This window comes from Drosophila arizonae, chromosome 4 (assembly GCF_054131065.1).
Source record: "Drosophila arizonae isolate 15081-1271.41 chromosome 4, UAZ_ARI_1.0, whole genome shotgun sequence".
Classification (NCBI taxonomy): Eukaryota; Metazoa; Arthropoda; class Insecta; order Diptera; family Drosophilidae; genus Drosophila; species Drosophila arizonae.
In genome coordinates this window covers 3,343,695-3,366,218 of record NC_142924.1, presented here as the reverse complement: position 1 = coordinate 3,366,218, position 22,524 = coordinate 3,343,695, and the positions used below count along the sequence as shown (strand labels likewise).

Below are 22,524 nucleotides of genomic sequence, written 5' to 3'. Positions count from 1 at the left end.
GGAAGTCGTGCACTCATACGCTAAAAGACTGATGCCATCTCAACATAATTCAATTAAAATTTAAATGACCCTCATCACCTATAACTACAAGATATATATAACTATAAGAAACAATATATATAAATGCATATATTTATATTCATATAGCGGAGATCTCCTCGACTGGAGTTCACTGAACCTGAGAGAATAATAAAAATAAAATATTACCTCTAATGATGCACGCATAAAATGCAGCAGCAGCAGCAGCAGTCGCCGCAGCGGCATCAATAAAATATGAACAAGAATAAGACGACGAAGAGGCCGAAATAAAATAAATAAAAGAACATATAAATAAGAAAAAGAAAAAAAAAAACAGACTTTCAACAAAAGACCAAGAAAATGAGAAATATTATAAAAGTGCAATTAATCAACGGAAAGCGAAGCAGAAAGATCGACCGATCGCGAGACAAAGGCTGACACTTATCGGCTTTAGCTGCTTATGTGTGTGGCATGCCACAAAGAGAAACAGCAACAACAACAAAAACTTGTAAATAAATGAAAAAAAAAATGAGGAACGTATTAAAAGTATTTAAGAAGAGCTGCTGCATATGGGAATTGATTATTTTGCATATAGAGAGGGAACTATAGAAGCGGATGCCGCCTGTCAATATTTGATGGTTATGATCGTTTATTATGGGAAATGAAGGGTATATTGGTTGTAGAGGTCGTATGTATCGGAAGCTTTCAGCTAGTGAATTTTTGTATACATTATATGAATGAAGTGTTACCTCTATCTTATCAATATTTATTATATCTTCCTCAATTCTCAAATGACAATCATCTAACAGTTACATCTCAAGAGCGATCTTTACCTTCTAGAAGCCTTAGATTATCTAAAATAAATACTAAATTTCTACTAAGGCTTTCCGGTATGAACGAGTATGATGCGGTCGTTGCAACTCGAATGCAACGTTCTTATTAGTTATATATGAGCATTTACTGATCAATGATCAGCGTGACGTTGAAGCAGGTGAAGGGGGTCGGGGGTCGGGGGTCGGGGGTTGGTGGTTCGAGGTTGCGTGGCAGCGATTTTTAATAAATGAAATGTGTAAATAAACGCACGAGGAACAACAACAACAATAATAGCTAAAACAACAACAACAAGTGGCATCAGAATTGGTTAGGCAAACAGCAGGAAAGCATAAACATGGCCAACACTAATACCAAGGCAAACAAAACAAAAGATGCAGATGCAGATGCTGTAGCTGTTGTTGTTGTTGTTGTTGTTGTTGCAGATGCATTTCCAAAGAATTTCTAAGCACATAAAAATACAAACAACAACAACAGCAATGAACAAAATCAAAGCCCGCGGTCAGCGTTGGAAAAAATATTTAAAAATGCATAAAAACAAAATATTTATTGAAGAAATGCGGGAGGGAAAGAGAGGGAGCAATCGAGAAAGGGGGAATGGAGCGATAGAGAGAGGGATACGCTAACAAGCAAACGGGGAAGCAGACAGGCAAACGGATTATGTGAAAATTGAACTACTAAAAGATACCCTTTAAAAATGTTTTTATTATCCAAAATTATAAGAGGCTTATGGTCTATATATAAATATAGAATAAACACATCGAATTTATAGTTTTATAAATGTATGTATATATAAGAACATCAAAATTTTTATATTTCTGGCATTGAAATTTTACAAATTATTGGATAGATTTTGAATAAGCAAATGGTATTGAGAGACTCTCGCCCTTTCTCACCCGCACTGTGTACATTCTTACAATTAAAGCTACAATATGCCCTATAGGTACAAGCTGCAGGGTATCAAAATATTAAATGAGATAAACAAACGATTTCGAATTCGAACATATGAGCATGCTAATGCGCCCAAGACGCGAGTGAAGCGATCGAGCCGAGCTGCTGTTAACCCAGCCCAGCCTTTGGTTTATTTGATTAATGCACTCGAAAGCGACAATAAACAAGAACAAACGAACGAACGAATGGCTGGCAACTCTGGCCAGAGCCGTGGCTGGGCTTGTGATCTGTCCCAGCCCAAAAGGGAGATCCGCATGCAGAGACAAACAAATATTGCATTCCAGCGAGCACAAATCGAATGTGAATGCCCAGAATCAGTGTGAGAGCTGGGAAGCTGGGAAAGAGCTGGGGAGAAGACTCTTTGGGTTCGACGACGTCTATTAGATAAATAAATAAAAATTCTTTATTAAAGTGCGAATTCTGCGATGCGGCTTAATGTTGATGGAACGCTCGAAGGCGCGTTGACTGTGCTGTGTCTAGAGAACCGTTGACATGATTGCACCAACAGATCGTATCTGAAAACCAGTTTACGGCCAACTCTGGATGCAGGCGAGTAAACTCTTTGGATAACTTTGATGAGGATAAAGAGCAGAAGAAGATGACGATGAAGAAGAAGAAAAACAGAAAAAAGTGCCTAACAAACCATTTAAAATAAATAATTTGAAATGATTTATGAACAGGTTTTAGTTCTTTAATATATTAGTAAGGGTATTCCGTAAGAAGAAAATGCAAATGCAAGAAGGTGACAATGCTTATTGGATGAGAATTGGAATACAAATGAAATATGTGGTAGGAGCTTATCAGAGGATTATGCTATAATATCTATTTATAGTGTTGTAAAATAAATAATAGAAAAATAAGACACAGAATTCATTCACAGAAAAGTTCTTATAAAAAGCATTTAACAAAGAAGTTTACTTGGAATAAGTCTAGAATATTCTGACTGAAAATAATGCAGTGTTGTAAAACACATACTTAGAAATTTTCTAGAGTGGATAAAATTTGCGAAGCTTTTTAATAGTAGAATAAAATACATAAAAATATTATCGATCAAGCAATGTTTACTTTAGTAAGACTTTAATTTGGTATATATAATAACACTGTTTTAAAAGCATTTTCCCCAACTTGATTTCATTTGCTGCTCGCTATAATATATCTATAAATATACTTTGTTCTCCAACATTGGATGACCTTAATTCCAAAAATATAAACTCCTATGAATGAATATTCAGATTCACATTCATATTTAACAATCAATTAATGTGCGGACATAAGGAGGAAGCATCGCATGTGGAACCTACGACAAGGCGAAAAATGTTTAAAATGCTTTCAACGATCGCGAGCAGAAGACGTGGCCGGCAACAACAATGAACAGTGGAACAGAAGCAGCGGCCATGGCAGAGCCAGAGGCAGAGGTAGAGAGGGAGCAGCCACGACGCCGGCGACGACGTGCAGCACGTGAATGCTGTCAATCAAGAGCGCAGCGAACAACAACATTCCACGGTAGCTGGTGCTGCTGCTGCTGCTGTTGCTGCCGAGTCCATTGTGACGTCACGCGGCGAAATGCCGTCGGCAAAAAGTCGCCGAAACAAAATGAAGATCGCGAAACGTAAATCAAAACAAAACAGAGAGCGCAACGGAGAGTGAGAGAGCGATTGCTTTTGACGCGTGAGCGTAAGCAAATGCTGCTGCTGCTGCAGCGTCAGCTGCTGAAGAGAGCGCGTTAAGCAGATCGCGTTTGTGAATGAAATGCCGTAAGAGAACGTTTAAAGAGAGAGATAAATAGCCTATGTTCACTTACCCGCTCTTCCTCGCGTATCATCTCCGCTATGCCCGGCTTGATCTCCATGTCGTCCGCGAGCGAAGCTGAGCTGGACGGTCCGCTGTGATGGTGGGGCGGCGGTGGCGGCAGTCGTGGCTCGGCAGCAGCGACGCTGAGCTCCATGGCGGCAGCGGCCATGGCCGCGGCAGAGCCGAGCGGGAATCGCGACTCAGCGGAAGTGCTGGAAGCGGAAGTGGAGATGTGATGCTGTTGCTGTTGCTGCTGCAGATGATGGAGATGCTGCTGCTGCTGCTGCTGTTGTTGTTGTTGTTGCTGTGGACTGGGCAGCGAGCGTGGGCAGCGACTAGCTCCCGGTGGCGCTGGCGTCGTTGCAGGTGAGGGCATTTCCAGGCCATGCAGCGCCGTCTCCAGCGCTTGTGCTGCGGGCGTCAAGCGGCGCGGCGTCAGGCTGCCGCTGCCAGCGCCCATTGGCTTGGGCGGCGGTGTCAGTAGGCCGCAATCGCGCTGTCTCTCTCGCTCCTTCTGCTCCTGCTCCAGTCGCTCGGCTGCGATCAAGCTGCTCAATGGACTCGGCGGCGCCTGGAATATGGCATCAGCCGAGGGCCAGCGACGCTTGCGCACATTGCGGCTCTGCTGCTGCTGCTGTTGTTGTTGCTGCTGTTGCTGCTGCTGCTGCTGGTGATGGAGCTGCTGCTGCGGCGAAAGACGCAGCTCGCCGCAATCCCAGTCGCTGGTGCGCAACTTCTTCTCCGGCTGCATGAAGGAGAGCAGATCATCGCTCGGTTCGCGCTCCAACGGCGTCTTGGGCGACAGTTGAGCGGGCGAGGAGCAGGCGGTCGCTGTTGCTGCTGCTGCAGCCGCTGCCGCCGCCGCTGCTGCTGCTGCTGCTGCTGCAGAATTGACTTCTTCCATTTGGGTTACGTCCGCGAGGCCGCGCACCTTCAGCAGCTCGGCGATGCGCAGCAGCGGGCCAATTTGATCTTGACTCACGTTGATCTCGCCGCGATACATAAATTCCACAATGGCCTTGAGATCGCACCAGCTGACGTCGCGCATGATAACAATGGGATGCTGGCAGGGCGTCTCGGCCAGCAGCGTCTGGAAATACGGCGAACAGGCGGAGAGCACCATTTTGTGGGCCTTGATCGAGCGGCCGTCGCAGGCGAGCGTCACGTCCACGAAGGATTCGTTCTGCAGCAGCTGATCGAAGATCGTGGTCAGATTCGATTGGTAGTTGTTCCAGCGTAGGCAGAATTGTTGTGGCAGCGGCGTCTGCTGCTGCTGCTGGAGCGGCGTCGTCGTTGTCGTCGCACTGGAGCTGGGCGATGAGCTGCCCGCGTTGGCAGCGCCGCTGACGTCGGCATCGGCGGCACCGCTGGCGCTCGGCGGTGTTGTTAACGGCGGGCTAACGGCCTTTGGTTTATCCTTTTGTGGTGTAGGCGAATTGCTGCCGCCGCTACCGCTGCCGCTGCCGCCACCACCGCTGCGCTGTCGCTGCGCCGCTTGCGCCTGCTCTGTGGCATAGGTTTCGCTGTCTGTTTGCGCCGCGGCAGCGGTGGCGACGTTGCTGCTCGTGCTCGTGGTGCTGGTGCTGCCGCGATCGTTGCTTGGCCGCGACGTTGGCGTCTCCGTTGACGCCATTTTGTATGCTCCAAAAATTGAGAGCGAGAGCGAGAGAGTGTCTATTGATCGAGCGGCAAGGCGAAATCGAACTCTTTAGCTGTATGCATGTGTGTGGGTGTATAAGTGTGAGTGTGTGTGTGTACCGAACACTGCAACGAGACGACGCGGTTTTTATCGCGCTCGCGATTTGGTCGCGATTTAATTAACGTACACGTGACAACGTGTGGGTGTGTGTGTATGAGTGAGATGTAAGTGTGTATGTGATTGGCTTATTTTACGCGCATTTTCAATTTTACAATCAAATATTTAATTTACAATTTTTTGTTTAATTTTTAAAATTTTTAAAAATTATTTTGAAATTAGCTTAAAATAGTTTGTTGTCTTATCAACAAATCGTATGTGTGTGAGTGTGTGTGTGTGTTTGTAGGTGTGTATGCGTATGGCGGCTTTTTCGTTTTTGGCGTCTCGTCGTTATTTTTGGCAATGGAACGTGCCCCCAATAAAAAGTCTTTTCAGCACGAGCGTCTGAATTAGACTGAAAACGTTTTGCACATTTTGATACGGAAAAACTCAAAACAAACTTAACGGGCAGCAGCAGGCAGCAGCAGCAGCAGCAGACGACGTCGATTGGGGCTACGAAAACGCAGAGGCGCTGCTGCTAGTAGCTGCTGCTGCTGTTGTTGTTGTAGTTGCCGTCGCGTCGAGAGTTGCGAATGCGAATTCGCTGAGTCGTCGTCGCGACGTCAGCCGCGAGACCCCCAAGTCGTAAATAGTGTGTGGCGCTGTCGACGTCGCAGCCAGCAAATATTGCAGTTGCAGTTTTCAAGGCAAAGGAGCGCAGCGAAAATAGTGCAAAAGAGCGACGCCAGGCGGCAAACGGCAAACGGCATGCGGCGAGCGGCGAGCGGCGAGCAGCGAGCGGCAACAAAACAAATGCCGGCAAACGTACAAAATTCCTTTACTCGGCAAAACGAAAACGAAGCGCCGCCGACGACGACGACGACTACAACGACGAATGCGCTGGACGAGACGAAGAGGCGATGAGGCGAAACGAGGCGAAGCTCGCTCGCGAGCGACTTCGGCGCTGGTTCGCTCTCCCACACACAGCCAGCGCCGCGCAACCCCCAAAAAAGCAACGGCAACTGTGCTGTGCCGTTAGCTCAAGAGATGAGACAAACGCGCTGCATTTTCGGCAATGCGTGCGAAGGGGGGCGCCTAATAGTTAAGCATGCGTGTGTGTGTGTGTGAGTGAGTGAGTGTGTGCGTGTGAGTGCGTGAGTAAATGCAGCGAATAGTTAACGGTACTTTCAGTTAGCAATCTAATAGGAATGAGCTGAAGGCTAATTAATAATAATAGCAATAAATAATATAAATCATAATTTAAACAATTATCTAATTCATAAACGTCACATATATTCCCTTCCCCTTTCTCTCTCTCCCACACAAACGCACGCTCTTGAAGCGGCCTAAGAAGCAAAAAAACTTGACAGCAGCTGCCGTCGCCGTCGCAGCAGCAGCAAAGATTGTTCATTAATTAGTTCCGTTTGTATTTCTGCTGCCTCTGCTATCTCTGCCTCTGCTACTGCTGCTGCCGCCTCTGTTGCTTCTGCTCAATTTTGAGCTGCAGTCGGTTGCGCTCTCGCCAATTCGCCGCAATCTTTTGACGCTCTTTTGATTTTAAGAGACGCGCCATGTGCCTCTGCGCTCGGCTTGCACTTCTCTTTGGCAAAGACACGAGCGAACAGTAAGTCGTAAGTAAGTACGGGAGGAAGCGAGAGGCAGCGCATAGGTTGGTTGGTGGGGTGTGCGAGTGCAAGCATTGCACCTGCAGTTTGAGCGACGTTTTGTCGTTTTTCGTTTTTCGCTTCTGGCCTGCCTTTGTCTGTGTGCTACTCATGTTGTTGTTGTTGGCTCTTTTTTTCTCGCTCGCTCGCCTTTGGAACTGCCCACACTGCGGGGCTGTCACTGGAGACTGGTCAAACGATATATGTGAGCGTGTGTGTGTGTACGTGTGTGAGTAGTTGCGTGTTTCGCTATGCATATATGTATGTATATGTGTGTATGGCTGAGTCTTGCACTTGTATTTTGATTATTGTTTTTTGGCATTAAATGTATAAAATAAAGAAAAATACAAAGAGCTCAATATACACTCACACACACTCATGCAAAAAATTGCCCAAATGCGTGAGCGAGACAAACGATGCTGACAGCGTGCAGTGTATTAGAGCGAGACAGCCAGCTGCGGCTCAGTTTCAGCCAGTCATAAATTATGCAAAATAAAAACTATTTTTTTTGCAACTAGCAAATGGCGGTTGACTACATTATTATAAATACGACTAAATAACGCAACTGTAAATTAATCAAACAGAAAATGTGCCTAATAAATGATCTTTAGCGATCGGGGAATACATTTTTAAATAGATGTGTTGGCAGAGATTTCACAGCAGCTGTTTGCATTAATTCAATGAGAGCGTCTGAATTGTAAATTTCACAATCTTTATTTTGATACTATTATTAATTGTTGTTTAGATGTGGATTATTTTTAAGCTATACAAATGTAAATAAATACTGTGGGAATTGTCGGAAATTATGTGTTGAATGGTTTTTTAGGTGATGTGTTATATAAAGAACCAATAAGAATGAAATTTAAAAGAATTATTTTAAATATATAATTTAAAAATTCGCTGTATTACAAATTTGCTTTCTAGGTGAACATAAAAAGAAACAGAATAAAAAATCTATTAATTATGTATTACACTTATTTACCCTAATAAATTGATTTAATGTAAAATAATAATCATTTTTACCATTTTTTAGGTCAATGTAATAGTTATCTATTGACGATCTATATTACAAATTTTATTTATTATGTACTATACATTTATTTATTGTACCTTTACTTCATATTAAATTGGTTTAATATAAAATAATAATCGACTTGCATGTTTTTATTTTTATATATTAAAGATGCATTTTTATATAATATATTTATTTATATTTGATATATAAATTATATTTATTTCATGGTTGATTCAACACAATTAAAGTTTTATTTTTTAGGTTTTAGTATTATATTAAAAGAGCTTAACCTGTTTCCTCCATTCCAGGTAAAACTCTTAATGGCTCTTAACCAATTTTGATATTTCGTAAGTTTTCTCTCTATGATTTTCTATTGATCTATAAAAACTCTACTTCAATCTGGCCTCGATTCCATTGGATTAACTTATAGCCCATTCATGAATCTCCCATATCTCTTAACTATCTATCTATCTATCTATCTATCTATCTAATCATTTCATCTAATAAAATCTCTGTATCCTAATTTATCTGCTCAATACTAAGTCGTGCCACTGTGCAGCCGTGGTGCATTGCAAAAATTTGGTTGCCACACTAAAAACGCAGCAACGCACGCACTTTATTGCAAATGCGTTGCGTTGCCATTGCTCCTCGTTGCTGTCGCTGTGGCTGTTGTTGTTGTTGTTGCTTTTGTTGTACGCAATTGTGGAGAAATGTGGCAAATAGCTTTTTCGGGGTTCGTGAGACACAAAACGCGTTTATACGAAAATTTATGTATTTAACTGTTGACGACGACGACGACGACGATGACGGCGACGAGCGCCGCTGATGCGCGTTGCTGCTGACGAGCAAAACGATGACGCGAATGCGGATGCTGGACAGGACATATAAACTGGACAGCGGGGGGTAGGCGTGATGGGGTCAGGTCAGCATGTTGAAAGGCTGTGCGACAAGGCGACAGCAGCTGCGATGCGATGCGATGCGATGCAATGGAGGTTTGTGGAAGACGACAACGGACAGCAAAGAGGCAAACAGACAGCAGGCTGCCAGGCGGAGGCGTGGCAAAGGGGCACTGCTCGATTTGAGAGGCTTGCGGCACACACGACTGAACGAACCGGCAAACAAACAAATAAAATGTGTGCGTGCGAGTGTGTGTGTGTGTGTGTGTGTGTGAAGGTGACCAAACTGTATGCAAGTAAAGGCAGCTGCTTGGATGCCAGTGGGCGTGGCAGCGCGATGGGGCAACAGCGTAACACAAAGAGGTAGGAAAAAAAAAACAGTTGCCGCATATTAAAACGCCAAATAGAAGAGACAACAAATGCAGCTTAGAAAGCAAAACCCGCCAAGGGATGGGTTAAGGTTGGTGGCAGTAGCAGGTGCCGGGGTGGGGGCTGGAGGGTGTATGGCAAGGGGTGCTGTTGCACAAAGTTAGCTTACGCGCACAAAAGCGATGAGCGATGATGCCTCAAATATGCAAAAATGCCTAGCGCAATAAAACGAAAGCCGAGTGCGAGAAGTTGCTGGAGAGAGGAGAGAGAGAGAGAGAAAGAAAGAGTGAGAGAGGGAGTGAGAAGCAGAAGGAGTACGCAGAGGGCGCCACAGCAATGAAAAAGGGCTTAACATGTGTGAGAGACGCGTGTGAGTGTGTGAGGGAGTATGTGTGTGTGTGTGTGTGTATGTTGTATAAATCCAAAACGAAGTTCGAATGCAGGCAAAAGTACGAAACGGAGGCAGCGCTAACGATGGCTGAAAGGGGAAGACTAGAGAGAGGGGGAACGGACAGAGATGCAGGGTAGTTCAGCTGGCCAGAGCAGACAAACAAATAGACAGCATACGCAGCAGCAGCAGCAGGAGCAGCAACAGCAGAGTAGACTCCCCAACCAGCTGCCCATGCGCCCCCCTTGGGGGCACGGCATTGATGGACAGTTAACGCGGCAAAACGAAACGCGCGCAAAAGCCGAGTCCAGCCATCGAGGCTGCAACTCCTGCCAGCCAGTTGGCTTAGACGCAACTGTACTCCAGGCACAGGCACAGGCAGAGGCACACCAACAGGCACAGGCGCTGGCACAAGCACAGGTCCTGGAACACAGGCACAGGACTCTACTCCAAAGTCCACATGGTGGACACCCGCTTCACATCTGCCTCGCTGCCTCCCTCGCTGTCTCTTGTCCAGCTGCCTGCGACCCCCAGGCAAAGATTTTCGCGTGCGTTGCAAGTTGTGTGTTGCATGTGCGTGTCTCTATGTGTATGCGTGTGTGTGTGTGTGTGTGCAGTTTTTGTAAATTTTGCGCCATTTGATTGCATTGCCTACCCTGCAGCAGCACCTTCTAACCCATCTCATTCGCACTGCCTCTCTGTCTCACTCTGCCGTGCTCTTCCACTTGGCCATTGTCGCTTCTTTGGCGGCTTTCGCCTCTGCTCGCATTTATATACAAATGAACGCCTCCGCAACAGCCTACGCTCCCGCTCTGCCTCTTGGCGGCTTTGGCTGCCACGCCTATATGGCCGTCAAGTGCAGACGCTGGCAAATACATTCTATGCCGTATTTTTGAATACCCTATAATAATTGAAAAATTATTAGAAGATGGATTTATTGGCGCTAGGCTTAGGTGGTAGCGGTAGGTGAGTGGAGGAGATATACTCTTCATAAAGTAATATCTATGCCTGTATGATGATAGAGGGGTAGATCGTGTATTTTTAGCTAGATATATTTATATATGTATCATAGCGCATTTAATTGATTATTTGCCGACTTTCCTTCGGCTTTTCTTCTCTATCGATAAATATCGATAACATCTTGCTTTGAGGTTTCTTTATTTCAAGCTGAACACCTCAAAATTTCGTTTTAGGTTTATGTATCTATTATGGAAAAAGAGTCAAGTCAAGTTTATAATGAGCCCAAATTTTTCCATAGTAGGAGTATATAACTGATTTTGGTTATTCCAAAATATTTCAGTATTTTGAAGAGAGATTTGAAGTAGTAAAAGCTCTAGCTACTTATAGTATACGATAATCTAAGAAAACTTGTCTCTCTGTGATATCTATGTATGTGAGATATTCAAGACCTTCATACATCTTGTATACCTCACATACATAGATCTCACAGAAAGACAAATTTTCTTAGAACAGACTATCGATCTGTAAATCTCTTGCTGATGATGAATCTCCTAAAAATATGTTTGGGTTTGCAATAGAGAATTGAAGAGATGAATACTACATCTTTATTATGTAGACGAATATATGAGAAGAGCAAAACAATTGTATACAGAGCCTACATTAGATTCAGAAACTGAACTAAATAGGGAATAATTTAGATAAGACTTAACTCCTCTTGTTTAAGTAAATGGTAAAATCGCATAAAGTAAATACAAACTCAAATTATAGGATATCAATTAGTCGGTCACCTTTAACGCTTGCTTGCTAACTTGTTCTATTTCGCTGCTGTTGTTGTTGTTGTTGTATTTGTAACAACATCGACAGCAACTGTCGTTTGTTGTTGCACGTTCGCCGACGTCCAGTGCGACGTCTGTTATTGTTAGTTGCCTGCGCTGCGGTCTGGAAGGCGTGTGGGGCGTTAGGGAGGGTGCCGTAGGGTTTGGTGGGGTCATCTACTCTTTGTTGCGGATTAGTTGACAGCATGGGGCATATGTGAGGCGCAGCTGCTGCTTTAGTTGTTGTTGCTGCGCCGTCTGTTGCAACGGCTTTAAAATCGAAGCAAATTCAAGAATAATTTGTGCAAACAAAAAAAACTCGAGCTTATAATAAGAAAGTAATGCAAGGCGGCGGCTGAGCAGGAGGGAGGCATGGGCGTGGCAGTGTATGTATGTTGCGCTGATTGAAAAATTGTCAAGGCAGTTGCCAGCCACAAAGCCCGCCGCAGACTAATTAAAACATTCACAATGACTGCAAAATATTAAAAACCAAAGAAAACAAAACAAAAACAACAACAAGAGCAAAAATGAAACCTGAAACGCAAGAAAATGAACAAAAATCTTTGAAAGAGCTGCGCAAATCTTTTGGCATCTTTTGTGAATTAGGCTAGGAGTGAGCGAGGGCTGAGGACCGGAGGCGGCGGGTTGAGGGAGCTGCGGTTGATTTAGATTACAAGGAATTGTTTTTAATTGTTGCTGTAGAAAATAGTGGAAAAGGCGGCGATTGCTTTGCCGCATAAAGCGCGTTTATAATAAGCCAGCAAAAAATATGTAGAAAAGCGAAAAAGGGGGAAGATGACAGGTAAATGGAAGGGCAACCGTTGGCTTGCTTTGAAGCTATTGTCGTCGTTGGTGTTGTTGTTGCTGTGCAGCAAATGCAGCGGGATTAGACAACATGTGCAACAGCAGCTTTAATTGTGACTGAGAGTAAGGTTAGCTAACAGATAAGTTGAGGGATTAAAGGACTTGTAATCTGTGTGTTTATGGAAAAATTGAAAATATTAAAGCAATTAAATTTTATATGCTTAAAGTTAAATAAAATCGAGTGTTGTTTTTTTTTTTTTTTTAAATTTAATTTTTATTTATTTATTTATTATTATTATTATTATTATTATTATTATTATTATTATTATTATTATTATTATTATTATTGTTTATTATTATATTTGCTTTGCATTATGTTATGCATTAATGTTATGAAAAAAAAAATTAAATTTTTTATTCACAATCTAATTACTTTTCTATATTTTTTATGCATTCTTCTTTCTCTTTTACTTTCAAATCAAGTAAATAATTGAAAATATTATTATAATAATTATATTCACATATTCTAATATATTTTTAAGAGCAAAGCTATGTACACTTCCAGGGCTTCACTGAGCACGCCCTAAAAAAGTGCCAACCCTTTATATTTAGCTATATATAGCTTGATTAAATTTCTATTCTATTTCAGCTTTTTATAGGTCTATATATATAGCTTGATTAAATTTCTATTCTATTTAAGCTTTTTATAGGTCTACAAAATATATTAAATTATAAATATATACTTATCCTATATAGCAGGGTTCATCAATAATAGCGACAATTTTCAGCAATTGAAATATTCATAAAGAAATTGAAAAAAAAAAAAAAAACTTTATGAATAATGCAATTTTTTTCATGTTGCACATAGATTCTTGCCTCAATTTGTGGATGACACATATCAAATGGCGGCGAAAAAATCGAAAAAAATTGGAATCGAATTGATAAGCGGCTGGCTGTTGCATGCAGCAATGCGTTGCAAGTGGATGAATGAGCCACTGAAACATGCACCACGAAAAACTGAATGAATGGCACACACACACACACACACACGCACGCACACACATATACACGTGTGCGTATGTCTTGCAAACGCATGAATGAAACGTTGCATGCCGCAAAACGCCGACTGCGCTGCCAGCAGCCAAATCGACGCGTTGCAACAACAGCTGCAAAAGCGGCAAGAGGCGAGAGGCAGGCAAAAAAAAAAAAAAGTAAAAAAAGTAGAAAACGCGCGCGGCCATTGACGGCGGGGGCACGCGTCGCGTTTGTTTAATGGGCCACGCACGCAACACTCACAGGCTGCCCCCAAATGCAGCCCATGTTGCACGTTGTTGTCAATGGCAGCGAAAAAAGAGGCCGTGCCACGCTCGTTTTGTTGCAGCCAGCCAAAGTGCATTTCGGTGCACAAAAAATACACACCCACCCACATACACACACACACACTTGATAATGTTGCAACGTGTTTCGTTTGTGCAGCATGCGGCACACGCGTCAAGGTCAGCGAATTATGCGACTGCCTCCTGCCCCACACACATACACACTAGAGCGCAGCCAGCCAGCCAGCCATGTCCTGTTTGCATGCAACAGTTGGCCGAAAAAAAAGAAAGCTTACACACACACACACACACACACACACACATAGGCTGCCCCCTGCCACTTTTTGTTGCACTTTGATTGCACTGGCCGCGATTATCCGCACGTTGCATATCAATGTCCTGCCATGCTCCATGCCCCATGCTCCATGAAGGTCATGCAGCATGTAGGTGTTGCCTGCCACGCCCACTCTACCCACAGGCTGCGTCCATTTTTGACTGCGCTTCGCTGCGCATTTTTGCATTTTTTTTTTTTACCAGAGCTCTCGCATTTGTGGCGCCTCCTTTCTCGACATTTTTTTTGGTTTTTTGGTTTTTGTTGCTGCGACGTGTGTGGCAAGTGCATTCAGCGCGATTATTAGGGATTTCAATCGACGCGCTGCACTTGAACCCCTGCCACGGTCAGTGCGGGCTCCATCTGCCCCATGCCCCAAGCCTGCTTTCGGCCGACCCTTTTGCGGTTGTTGTTGCCACGTTTTTTCCCACGTTTCGTGATTTTCGTTTTTTTCCCGGGATTTTCGCCGATTTTTGCATGAATTTTTGCAGTAGGCACAGTGCCACGCCCGCGCCGCCCCCCTGGCTGGTCATTTGAATTGTTGCACTTTTTATGCAGCGCAACGGGCTGTCGCCTCGGCAACACAGTGGCCGGCGCTGAAGTGTGAAAATGCAGCGTAAAATTGAAAATCAAACAGCTGAAAAGAAAAACGAACAACGAAAAACCTGTTGAAATGAAAATCAAAATCAAAATAAAAATGTTGCCTTTTGGGCCTGGTTTAGGCACGTTGTTGTTGCTGTTGCTGTTGATGCATTTTTGTTGCATGTGCAACATTGTGGCACGCATCGAGTTGATTGTTGCGGCCGAAAACCCAATTGACCGCAAATTGTGGCTTTTGTGATCAGATTTTTATGGCCACAACTGTAGGTATGAGAAATTGTGGCTTAGCTCTGACGTGTGCCACGTGTGTGTGTATGTGTGTGCATATGTATATATTTATATATATATATATATATATATATATATTTTTTTTTTAATTTTATATTATGTTTGTTAATTGTTTAAGCATGGTTAGGCAGACTGAGTTCGTTTAAAGTCCAAGTTGAAAATGCATTTCATATAAATTCTTATTAGATACTTATTAGAAATATTTGCATTCATTTACATTTTATACATATATCTTATATTTTATATATTATATTTGATTATTAGATTATTATTAGAAGTATTTACCTTTCATATATATTTAATATACGATTTTATATATATTTTGTATATTTATATATATTTTTCTTTATCTATATTTGAGCTCTGATCTGAAATATGAAAGCGTAGGTTTTATTCTAGATTTTAGTTTCGTCTTCTCTTTATATATTAAGTTTACATTTCATTTCCTCTGGAGCTTTCACAATTTTCATTAAATATAAAATATCAAATAAAACTCGTAAAATTCTATAAAATGCTCTAATCCCTTATAATGAATTATTTATAGTTGTCAAATTATATGAATATCTATATTTACTTTCGGAACATGCAAATAATTAATAGTAAATAGAGCAAATTAGTTTGGAAATTGAGTTCACTTAGTATCCGTTAAATTGCCTAACTAATAATAGTATTTTCTGTACATTTAAACCATATTCGCATATCAATTCACATTCTAGCTACATTTTTATTAGCCATGTGAATGACATACATATCTATATATAGTATCGTAAATATCAAATGTTATATCAAATTCAATAATTATAGTCGCTCTGTGCCTATGAATATTCACATTTATGTGCATATCGCATCGAATTGCAGTTGATATTGGCTTAACTGTAAAATATTTGTGCATCTATGAAATATTGATGCAACGCCATCAAAGCCCTTCCAATGCAATTGAATCGTAAATAAAAATATGATTTAATCCTATTTTCCTTGTTCTTTTTTTTTTTTTTTTTTTTCATACAGGAAATTTGTGGGCAGCGGCCACATTTTCTATGGGAATTGAAAATATCTGTAATGGCAGCCATTCGGGTTGCAGTCAACTGCATCTGCGGCAGGGGCAGGAGGTGTGGTGGGCGGCAAGCACTGTGTGCCCTTGGCTAGGTTTTCTTTTGCTTGTTTTCAATGTATTTGCTTTACTTTTATTTGGACATTCACCTGTTGCAATTGTTGCTGCTGTTTGATATTTGGCATCGTGCTATGCGGCAGCAACATGTTGCAGTTGCAATTTCAATTTTATGAATGGAAATTGGCCGCACGTGACAACTATTAGCAGTTTGTGGCTGTTAAATGTCACTACAAAAGGCGAACGACAACAGCAGCAGCAGCAGAGGCAGCAGCAGAGGCAGCAGCAGCAGCAGCGGGAGTAACAACAACAGCAACAGCGAGTTGCTGCTGCAATTTAATGCTGCTGACAGCGTGCTGCTGCACAAATCGTGTGTGAAAAGTTCATACATCAACGCACAAATACACACACACACACACAGACACACTCATGCATATAGTGGCACAAAAGCGGATAAAAAGTGTTGCTGTCATGTGGTTGCTGCTGTTGTTGTTGTTGTTGCTGTTGCTGCTATTGCAGGCAGCAATGCGTTTTGCTGCAGCACACACATAAACACACAAACACACACACACATGCACACTAACATACACCACTTAACGTGCTGCAGCCACACGCTTTTGTTGTTGTTGTTGCTGCTGCTGCTGCTGTCGCCTGCTTTTTTTGCTCGCGCTTCACGCGAAATGCGTTTGAAAGCGAAAGTGTTGCTGGCGCCCCCACACACACACACGCACACACATATGCACAGACACACGCACATGCACATGGCTGTCATTGTTGTTGTTGTTGCTGTTGTTAACAGCATGTTGCACGTGTCAATAGTGCATGTTGCAGGTGGGTGGGCAACAGCAACAACAGCAATAGCTGCCAATTGCCCATGGCCAATTGTTGGCGTCCCCACCTACGGCCAATGCCACGCCCCCCTTTTTTATAGCCATCAATGGACAAAAATCGAGTGCTGATAGCGCATTTGGTAACTTTATCAGAAGCATTGCTGTTGCAGTTGCAATTGTTGCTGTTGTTGCAAAACGTTTTGTTTGCTTTTCAGTTAGTGATTAAACTGTTGCTATTGCGCCTTTTTTATCCAGAGACTACAATTGTGTGTGTGTGTGTGTTTGCCTGTGGTTCTATTTGGCTTTAATTGTTGGCCACAATGAGAACAACAACAGCTATTGCTGCTGCTGCTGCTGCTACAGCAACATGCAACAGCGCAATTAATTAGCGCACAGTCGACGGCTGATTAAGTCAAATAACATTGATGTTATGTATGGAACAGGTTCCCTAGCCAATGCCTATGCACATTTTTTGGCAACCAGAGTGAGAGAATGCGCGTGTGCGTGTGTGTGAGTGTGTGTGTGCCTGACCAATTCCAATCTAAACAAATAAACATTTGGTAAATCGCAGACTGGTAGTCAAGTGCCACAAAAACCACAAAAACATGCAATAAATTTTATATCGTAGCAGCAACAAACAGGTAAATGTGAGGTGCAACAGTAGACAATATATTGCTAGAGGAAAGATTTTCAGATGAGGCTGTATATGAATGATAAATGTAAGAAGAATTTAAGGACGAATCTTGTAAAGCTGAATATCAAACTAAGCTTGCATGCAATCAAGTCTAGACGAGAGGAGATCTGGCTTTGAGTAGTCCAAGCCGGAGAATACCCCATTATGTATATTAGATTGTGCCCCAACTGAAGAATCATTATAAAGACTAAAATTAATCTCAAAAAGAAATCAAATACAGTCGAGTCTCGATAATTTGTACTCCGATAAATCGAATAAAATTCTATCATTAAAAAAAATCGTTCTCAATAATTCTTAATAAATTGAATTTCTGTATAAATTGAAAAAAAAAAAAAAACTGATCCCCTTTGCTAGTTCGTATTATCGAAACTTCCTATATGAGGAACTTCTATCTGCTGGCAGCACAGTGGTCTCTAATAAATCGAAAAAATATTCTATACTTGAAAGAAATTCGTTCTCAATAATTCTTAATAAATTGAATTTCTGTGTAAATCGAAAAAAAAAAACTGATCCCCTTTGCTATTTCGTATTGTCGGCATTCTACTATATAAGAAACTTCTATCTGCTGCCAGCAGAGTGGTCTCTGAAACCTCGGTAAATCCGTACATCAACCTTCCCAGTCAACCAATTTTCCTTTATCTGTCCTTTCGAATTTTCCTAATTTTCTCGAAAATTGTGCAGCTACTTTGTTCTTAGCCATCCGAAATATAGCAAAAGATCTACTTAGGCTAATGTTGCACTTATGCGTCAGCCATTACCAATCCATTTGCCTCTAGGTTGCAACATATCTCGTGCAACATTTCGTTGCACACACAGAGAATTAGACGGCGAGAGAGAGAGAGAGGGAGATAGGTGCAGATGGAGACTGAGCTCTGATAAAATCATGTAATTGTAACCAAAAGCTTTGCTCTTTGAGCAGCTATCTTGCCTGGGCCAGTTATCCTTTATCGGCAGTCCGAGTTTTATTTTCGTCGATTCTTTTTTTGTGTTTGTCTACCAAATGCGTTTTTTGTGCTTAGTTTTTATTGCCCGAAGGCACAGTGGACGCGCAGCCAGTGTTGGGAAACGCAGTGCGACGCATGCGGGGAAAAAAAAAAAAACCAAAAAAATTGAGAGTAAAAATAAAAACTGCCTCGAATTGCAGACAGGAGCTGACTGGAAGGATCTAGGATGAGGCAAAGCTTCAAGCTGAGTGCAGTAAAAATCAAGCATCTATATAGAGACACAGAGAGGACTACGTGTGTGTGTGTGTGTCGTGCTTGTCTATATGTGTATATATATTCTTTTTCTATTGCTTGTCGACTTTTTTTGTCTATTGAGTTTCAAATTTCCCGGACAGCAGCCACGTACAATGCGTCGCTGTTGCTGTTGCTGCTGCTGCTATTGCTGCTGCTGCTGAAGCTGAAGGCTTTGATAAAAAATTTTTTGGCAAATGTTTTCTGAAATCCTTCAACGTGGCTTCGCCCCCCGCGAGCAGCCCCGAAACCTACAATGGCCAACCCTAGCTCTAGCCCTAACAAGCCATTGCAACAGCCTCTCGCATATAAATGGCATGTTTGACACACAGCACAGAAGCAGGAGGCGAGCAGGTGAGCGTGGGAGGGGCCCGTTGGCAAAGGGATGGCAACTGCCACTGCGTTGCAAACAAAATAATATGCAAAATGTTAAAAAATTAAATGCGCAGTGTGAGGCGCGTAGATGTTGTCCAGCAGGAGCAGGAGCAGGAGCAGGAGCAGCAGGAGCAGCAGCAGCAGTCGAGAGTCGGCGGAAAAATTCGCGAATTTTTAGTTGATTTTCAGCGGGGAGGCGTTGATGAAGAGTGGGCAAAATGGTGCACGTGTGTAGGAGGGTATATGTGTGTGAGTGTGGTGTGTGTGTGTGTGAGTGTGGGTGTGGTGTGTGTTGCATGCGTTTTTCTGTTTGATTTGTTGGCGCCATGCAAAAGGGCAGCGAGAACACTTTCAATGCCTCAAACCCAAGCAGACAAACAAGCAGGAGAGATTTAGAGAGAGAGAGGGAGAATGAGGGGGGTATGGAGTAAGAGAGAGAGAGAGAGAGAGAGAGAGAGAGAGAGAGTTCGCTGCTGCTTTGACAAAACATTAAAAATAAATCAAATAAAATCAACTACGCAGCGCATACATAAACATCTATATATGTATAGCCACTCAAACCAAGACAAAGGCATCAATTATTATTTTTTAGGATAAAAAAAAAAAAAAAAAAAAATCTAAAACACTTTTCGCACAGGGTTGCAAAACACGTGAATAATAAAACAAAACAAAAATTTAATGAGAATTTATTTATTTTTTTTGTCAAGTGATGGCAACTCTGTTGCTGGCAGCAACCCTAACGTGACATTCAAATATATTTTTATTTTTAATTTCACATTTTTTATTTAATATTTTTTGTTGATTTATTTGCAAAGCTAAATTTTAATATAAAAACTGTGTCCAGGTTTGAGTTTTGAACTGTTGAAATTGAAAACAACGAGCAGGGAAACAACAACAGCAGCAACAACAACAACAACGGCAACAACTTATTGGCTTTAAGAACAAAGGCTATGCAAATGTGGTTAAGCGATATATACGAGTATTATAAAGTATAAAGTACAGAGTATAATAAACATCAGCGATTAAGCGAATGCTGTAACTTCCAACTATCAAATTGTACAAGTCATGAAATGCAAAGGGAAACTGGGTACGACTAGCGAATACCCTGTGAGGGGAGTAGACTTGAGTAGTAGACTAGAGTAGTATATATATGAGAGGAGTAGACTTGAGTAGTAGACTAGAGTAGTAGATATATGAGAGGAGTAGACTTGAGTAGTAGATTAAAGTAGTAGATATTTGAGAGGAGTAGAGTTGAGTAGTAGACTAGAGTCGTAGATATACATATGAGAGGAGTAGACTTGAGTAGTAGATTAAAGTAGTAGATATATGAGAGGAGTAGACTTGAGTAGTAGACTAGAGTCGTAGATATTCATATGAGAGGAGTAGACTTGAGTAGTAGACTAGAGTAGTATATATATGAGAGGAGTAGACTTGAGTAGTAGACTAGAGTAGTAGATATATGAGAGGAGTAGACTTGAGTAGTAGATTAAAGTAGTAGATATATGAGAGTAGTAGACTTGAGTAGTAGACTAGAGTAGTATATATATGAGAGGAGTAGACTTGAGTAGTAGACTAGAGTAGTAGATATATGAGAGGAGTAGACTTGAGTAGTAGATTAAAGTAGTAGATATTTGAGAGGAGTAGAGTTGAGTAGTAGACTAGAGTCGTAGATATACATATGAGAGGAGTAGACTTGAGTAGTAGATTAAAGTAGTAGATATATGAGAGGAGTAGACTTGAGCAGTAGACTGGAGTAGTAGATATATGAGATGAATAGACTTGAGTAGTAGACTAGAGTAGTAGATATTTGGAAGGAGTAAACTAGAGTAGAGTAGTAGATATATGAGAGACTTGAGCAGTAGACTGGAGTAGTAGATATCTGAGAGGAGTAGACTTGAGCAGTAGATATATGAGAGGAGTAGACTTGAGTAATAGATTAGAGTAGTAGATATATATAGCAAACATGGTTGAGAGAGAGAGAGAGAAAATGGAAAAGAAAGAACTACATATCAAGAGTGAGTGGGAGAGAAAGAGAGTAATAGATGGAGAATCATAGCAAAGATACGACTATGTAGAAGAAATGATCTGTTCTTCTACCTGATGATCTGATCTACCCTAAAATTTAATGGTTAAGAACAATATTAAATATATTAGAGCTTCGTCAACTGGTTTATGCACTTCACATGATTACAGGGTATACTCAACATTATATACATGGAGAGCGGCAACATATGAGTGCGCCGACAATTGTTAAAGTTGAGCAAAGAAGAAAAAGAAGCAGCGGCAGCAGAAGAATATGATGATGATGGCAAACGATGCCAACAATTACAGCGTCGTTTTCCATAATATGCGAAATATAAACAATAAATGCTGACGGTCGACAGAGCAAAGGGACAGACGGCCAGCGAGACAGTCGACGGGCAGAAACAACAACAAATCATGCACAAAACAATGGGCCACATTTTGTGAGTCGCTTTGCTGCAACTTATAACAAACAATTACACATATTTTGCATGTTTATGGCAAGGGGCAGTGGGCTGGGGCAGGACGGGAGGGGGCAGGAGATGCTGGGCCCACCACCGGTAGCTCGAATTTTGAACAATTGTTGAACGGCAACAAGTTGCAGCAATGCACACACAGACAACGTCTTCAGATGCAGCTGAAGAAGTTGTTGCAACAACAACAACAACGTGGCCAACGAGGCATGCAAAGTAGCTGCAGCAACAACAATTGCTGCTGCTGCTGCTACCACAGTAGCAGCCAAAATAGTTGTCTCTGGTGGGTTGCTGCGGCTCCCAACTGCTGCTGCTGTGTAGCTGCCGCCCGCCCGGATTGGCTTCGAATCGCCCACGATGAAACACGACGCGTCGGCGGCACTATGAGAAAACGTGCAGCGCCCAAAAAGAAAAATAAATTTAAAAAAAATATATATATATATATAAAGAAAACCACCGGGCGGCAGTTGCTGGTGCGGCTCACTACTGATGATCCGCTCCACTCTCTAAGAGCCATACAAGTGGCGACTACTGTGGCCAGCAGTAGCTGCAACAACAGCAACAGCAACAACAACAATTGCAACTGCAACGCAGATTTTCCATTTCTCTATGCAGTTTATGATACACTAACAATCCGTTGACTGGGCTAAGTAAGATGTTCTTGGGTAGTGAAAGAGAGAGAGCACGAAAGAGAGAAAGGAGATAAGGAAAGGAGATACAGTTCGAAGTACAAACAGAGAAGGAGAGAGAGAGAGAGGAAAAAAGCGGAAAAAGACAAACTGAGTGAAGAAGCCATAGTTGAGAAAGTCATAGGAAGAAAAAGAATGATAGTCAAAGAGAAATAGAGGAACAGATATGGGTAAAGAGGAACAAAGAGCGAGAGATAGAGACAGAAAAATAGAGAACAGAAGATATAGAAATAGATATAGAACAGATAGAAACAGATAGATAAAGAGAGAGAGAGAGAGACAGAGAGAGATACAAGGGCTGAAAGTATGAAAAAATTACAGGGAAA

General features: G+C 42.0%; 1 protein-coding gene across 4 annotated transcripts in view; it reads right to left on the bottom strand.

The window, feature by feature from the left end:
• bab1 (bric a brac 1) overlaps nt 1-6,168 on the bottom strand; it is an 80,266-nt gene extending 74,098 nt beyond the window's left edge. For 2 of the 4 annotated variants that reach the window (XM_089467721.1, XM_089467722.1), the window contains exon 1: nt 3,602-6,166. In XM_089467721.1, coding sequence (XP_089323847.1) covers nt 3,602-5,224 — 1,623 coding nt within the window. In that variant the 5' untranslated portion in view covers nt 5,225-6,166. Of the gene's footprint in view, nt 1-3,601 lie in introns of all 4 variants that reach the window. The other 2 variants (XM_089467724.1, XM_089467723.1) reach the window with 2 other exon arrangements.
• Nucleotides 6,169-22,524: the final 16,356 nt, after the last annotated feature.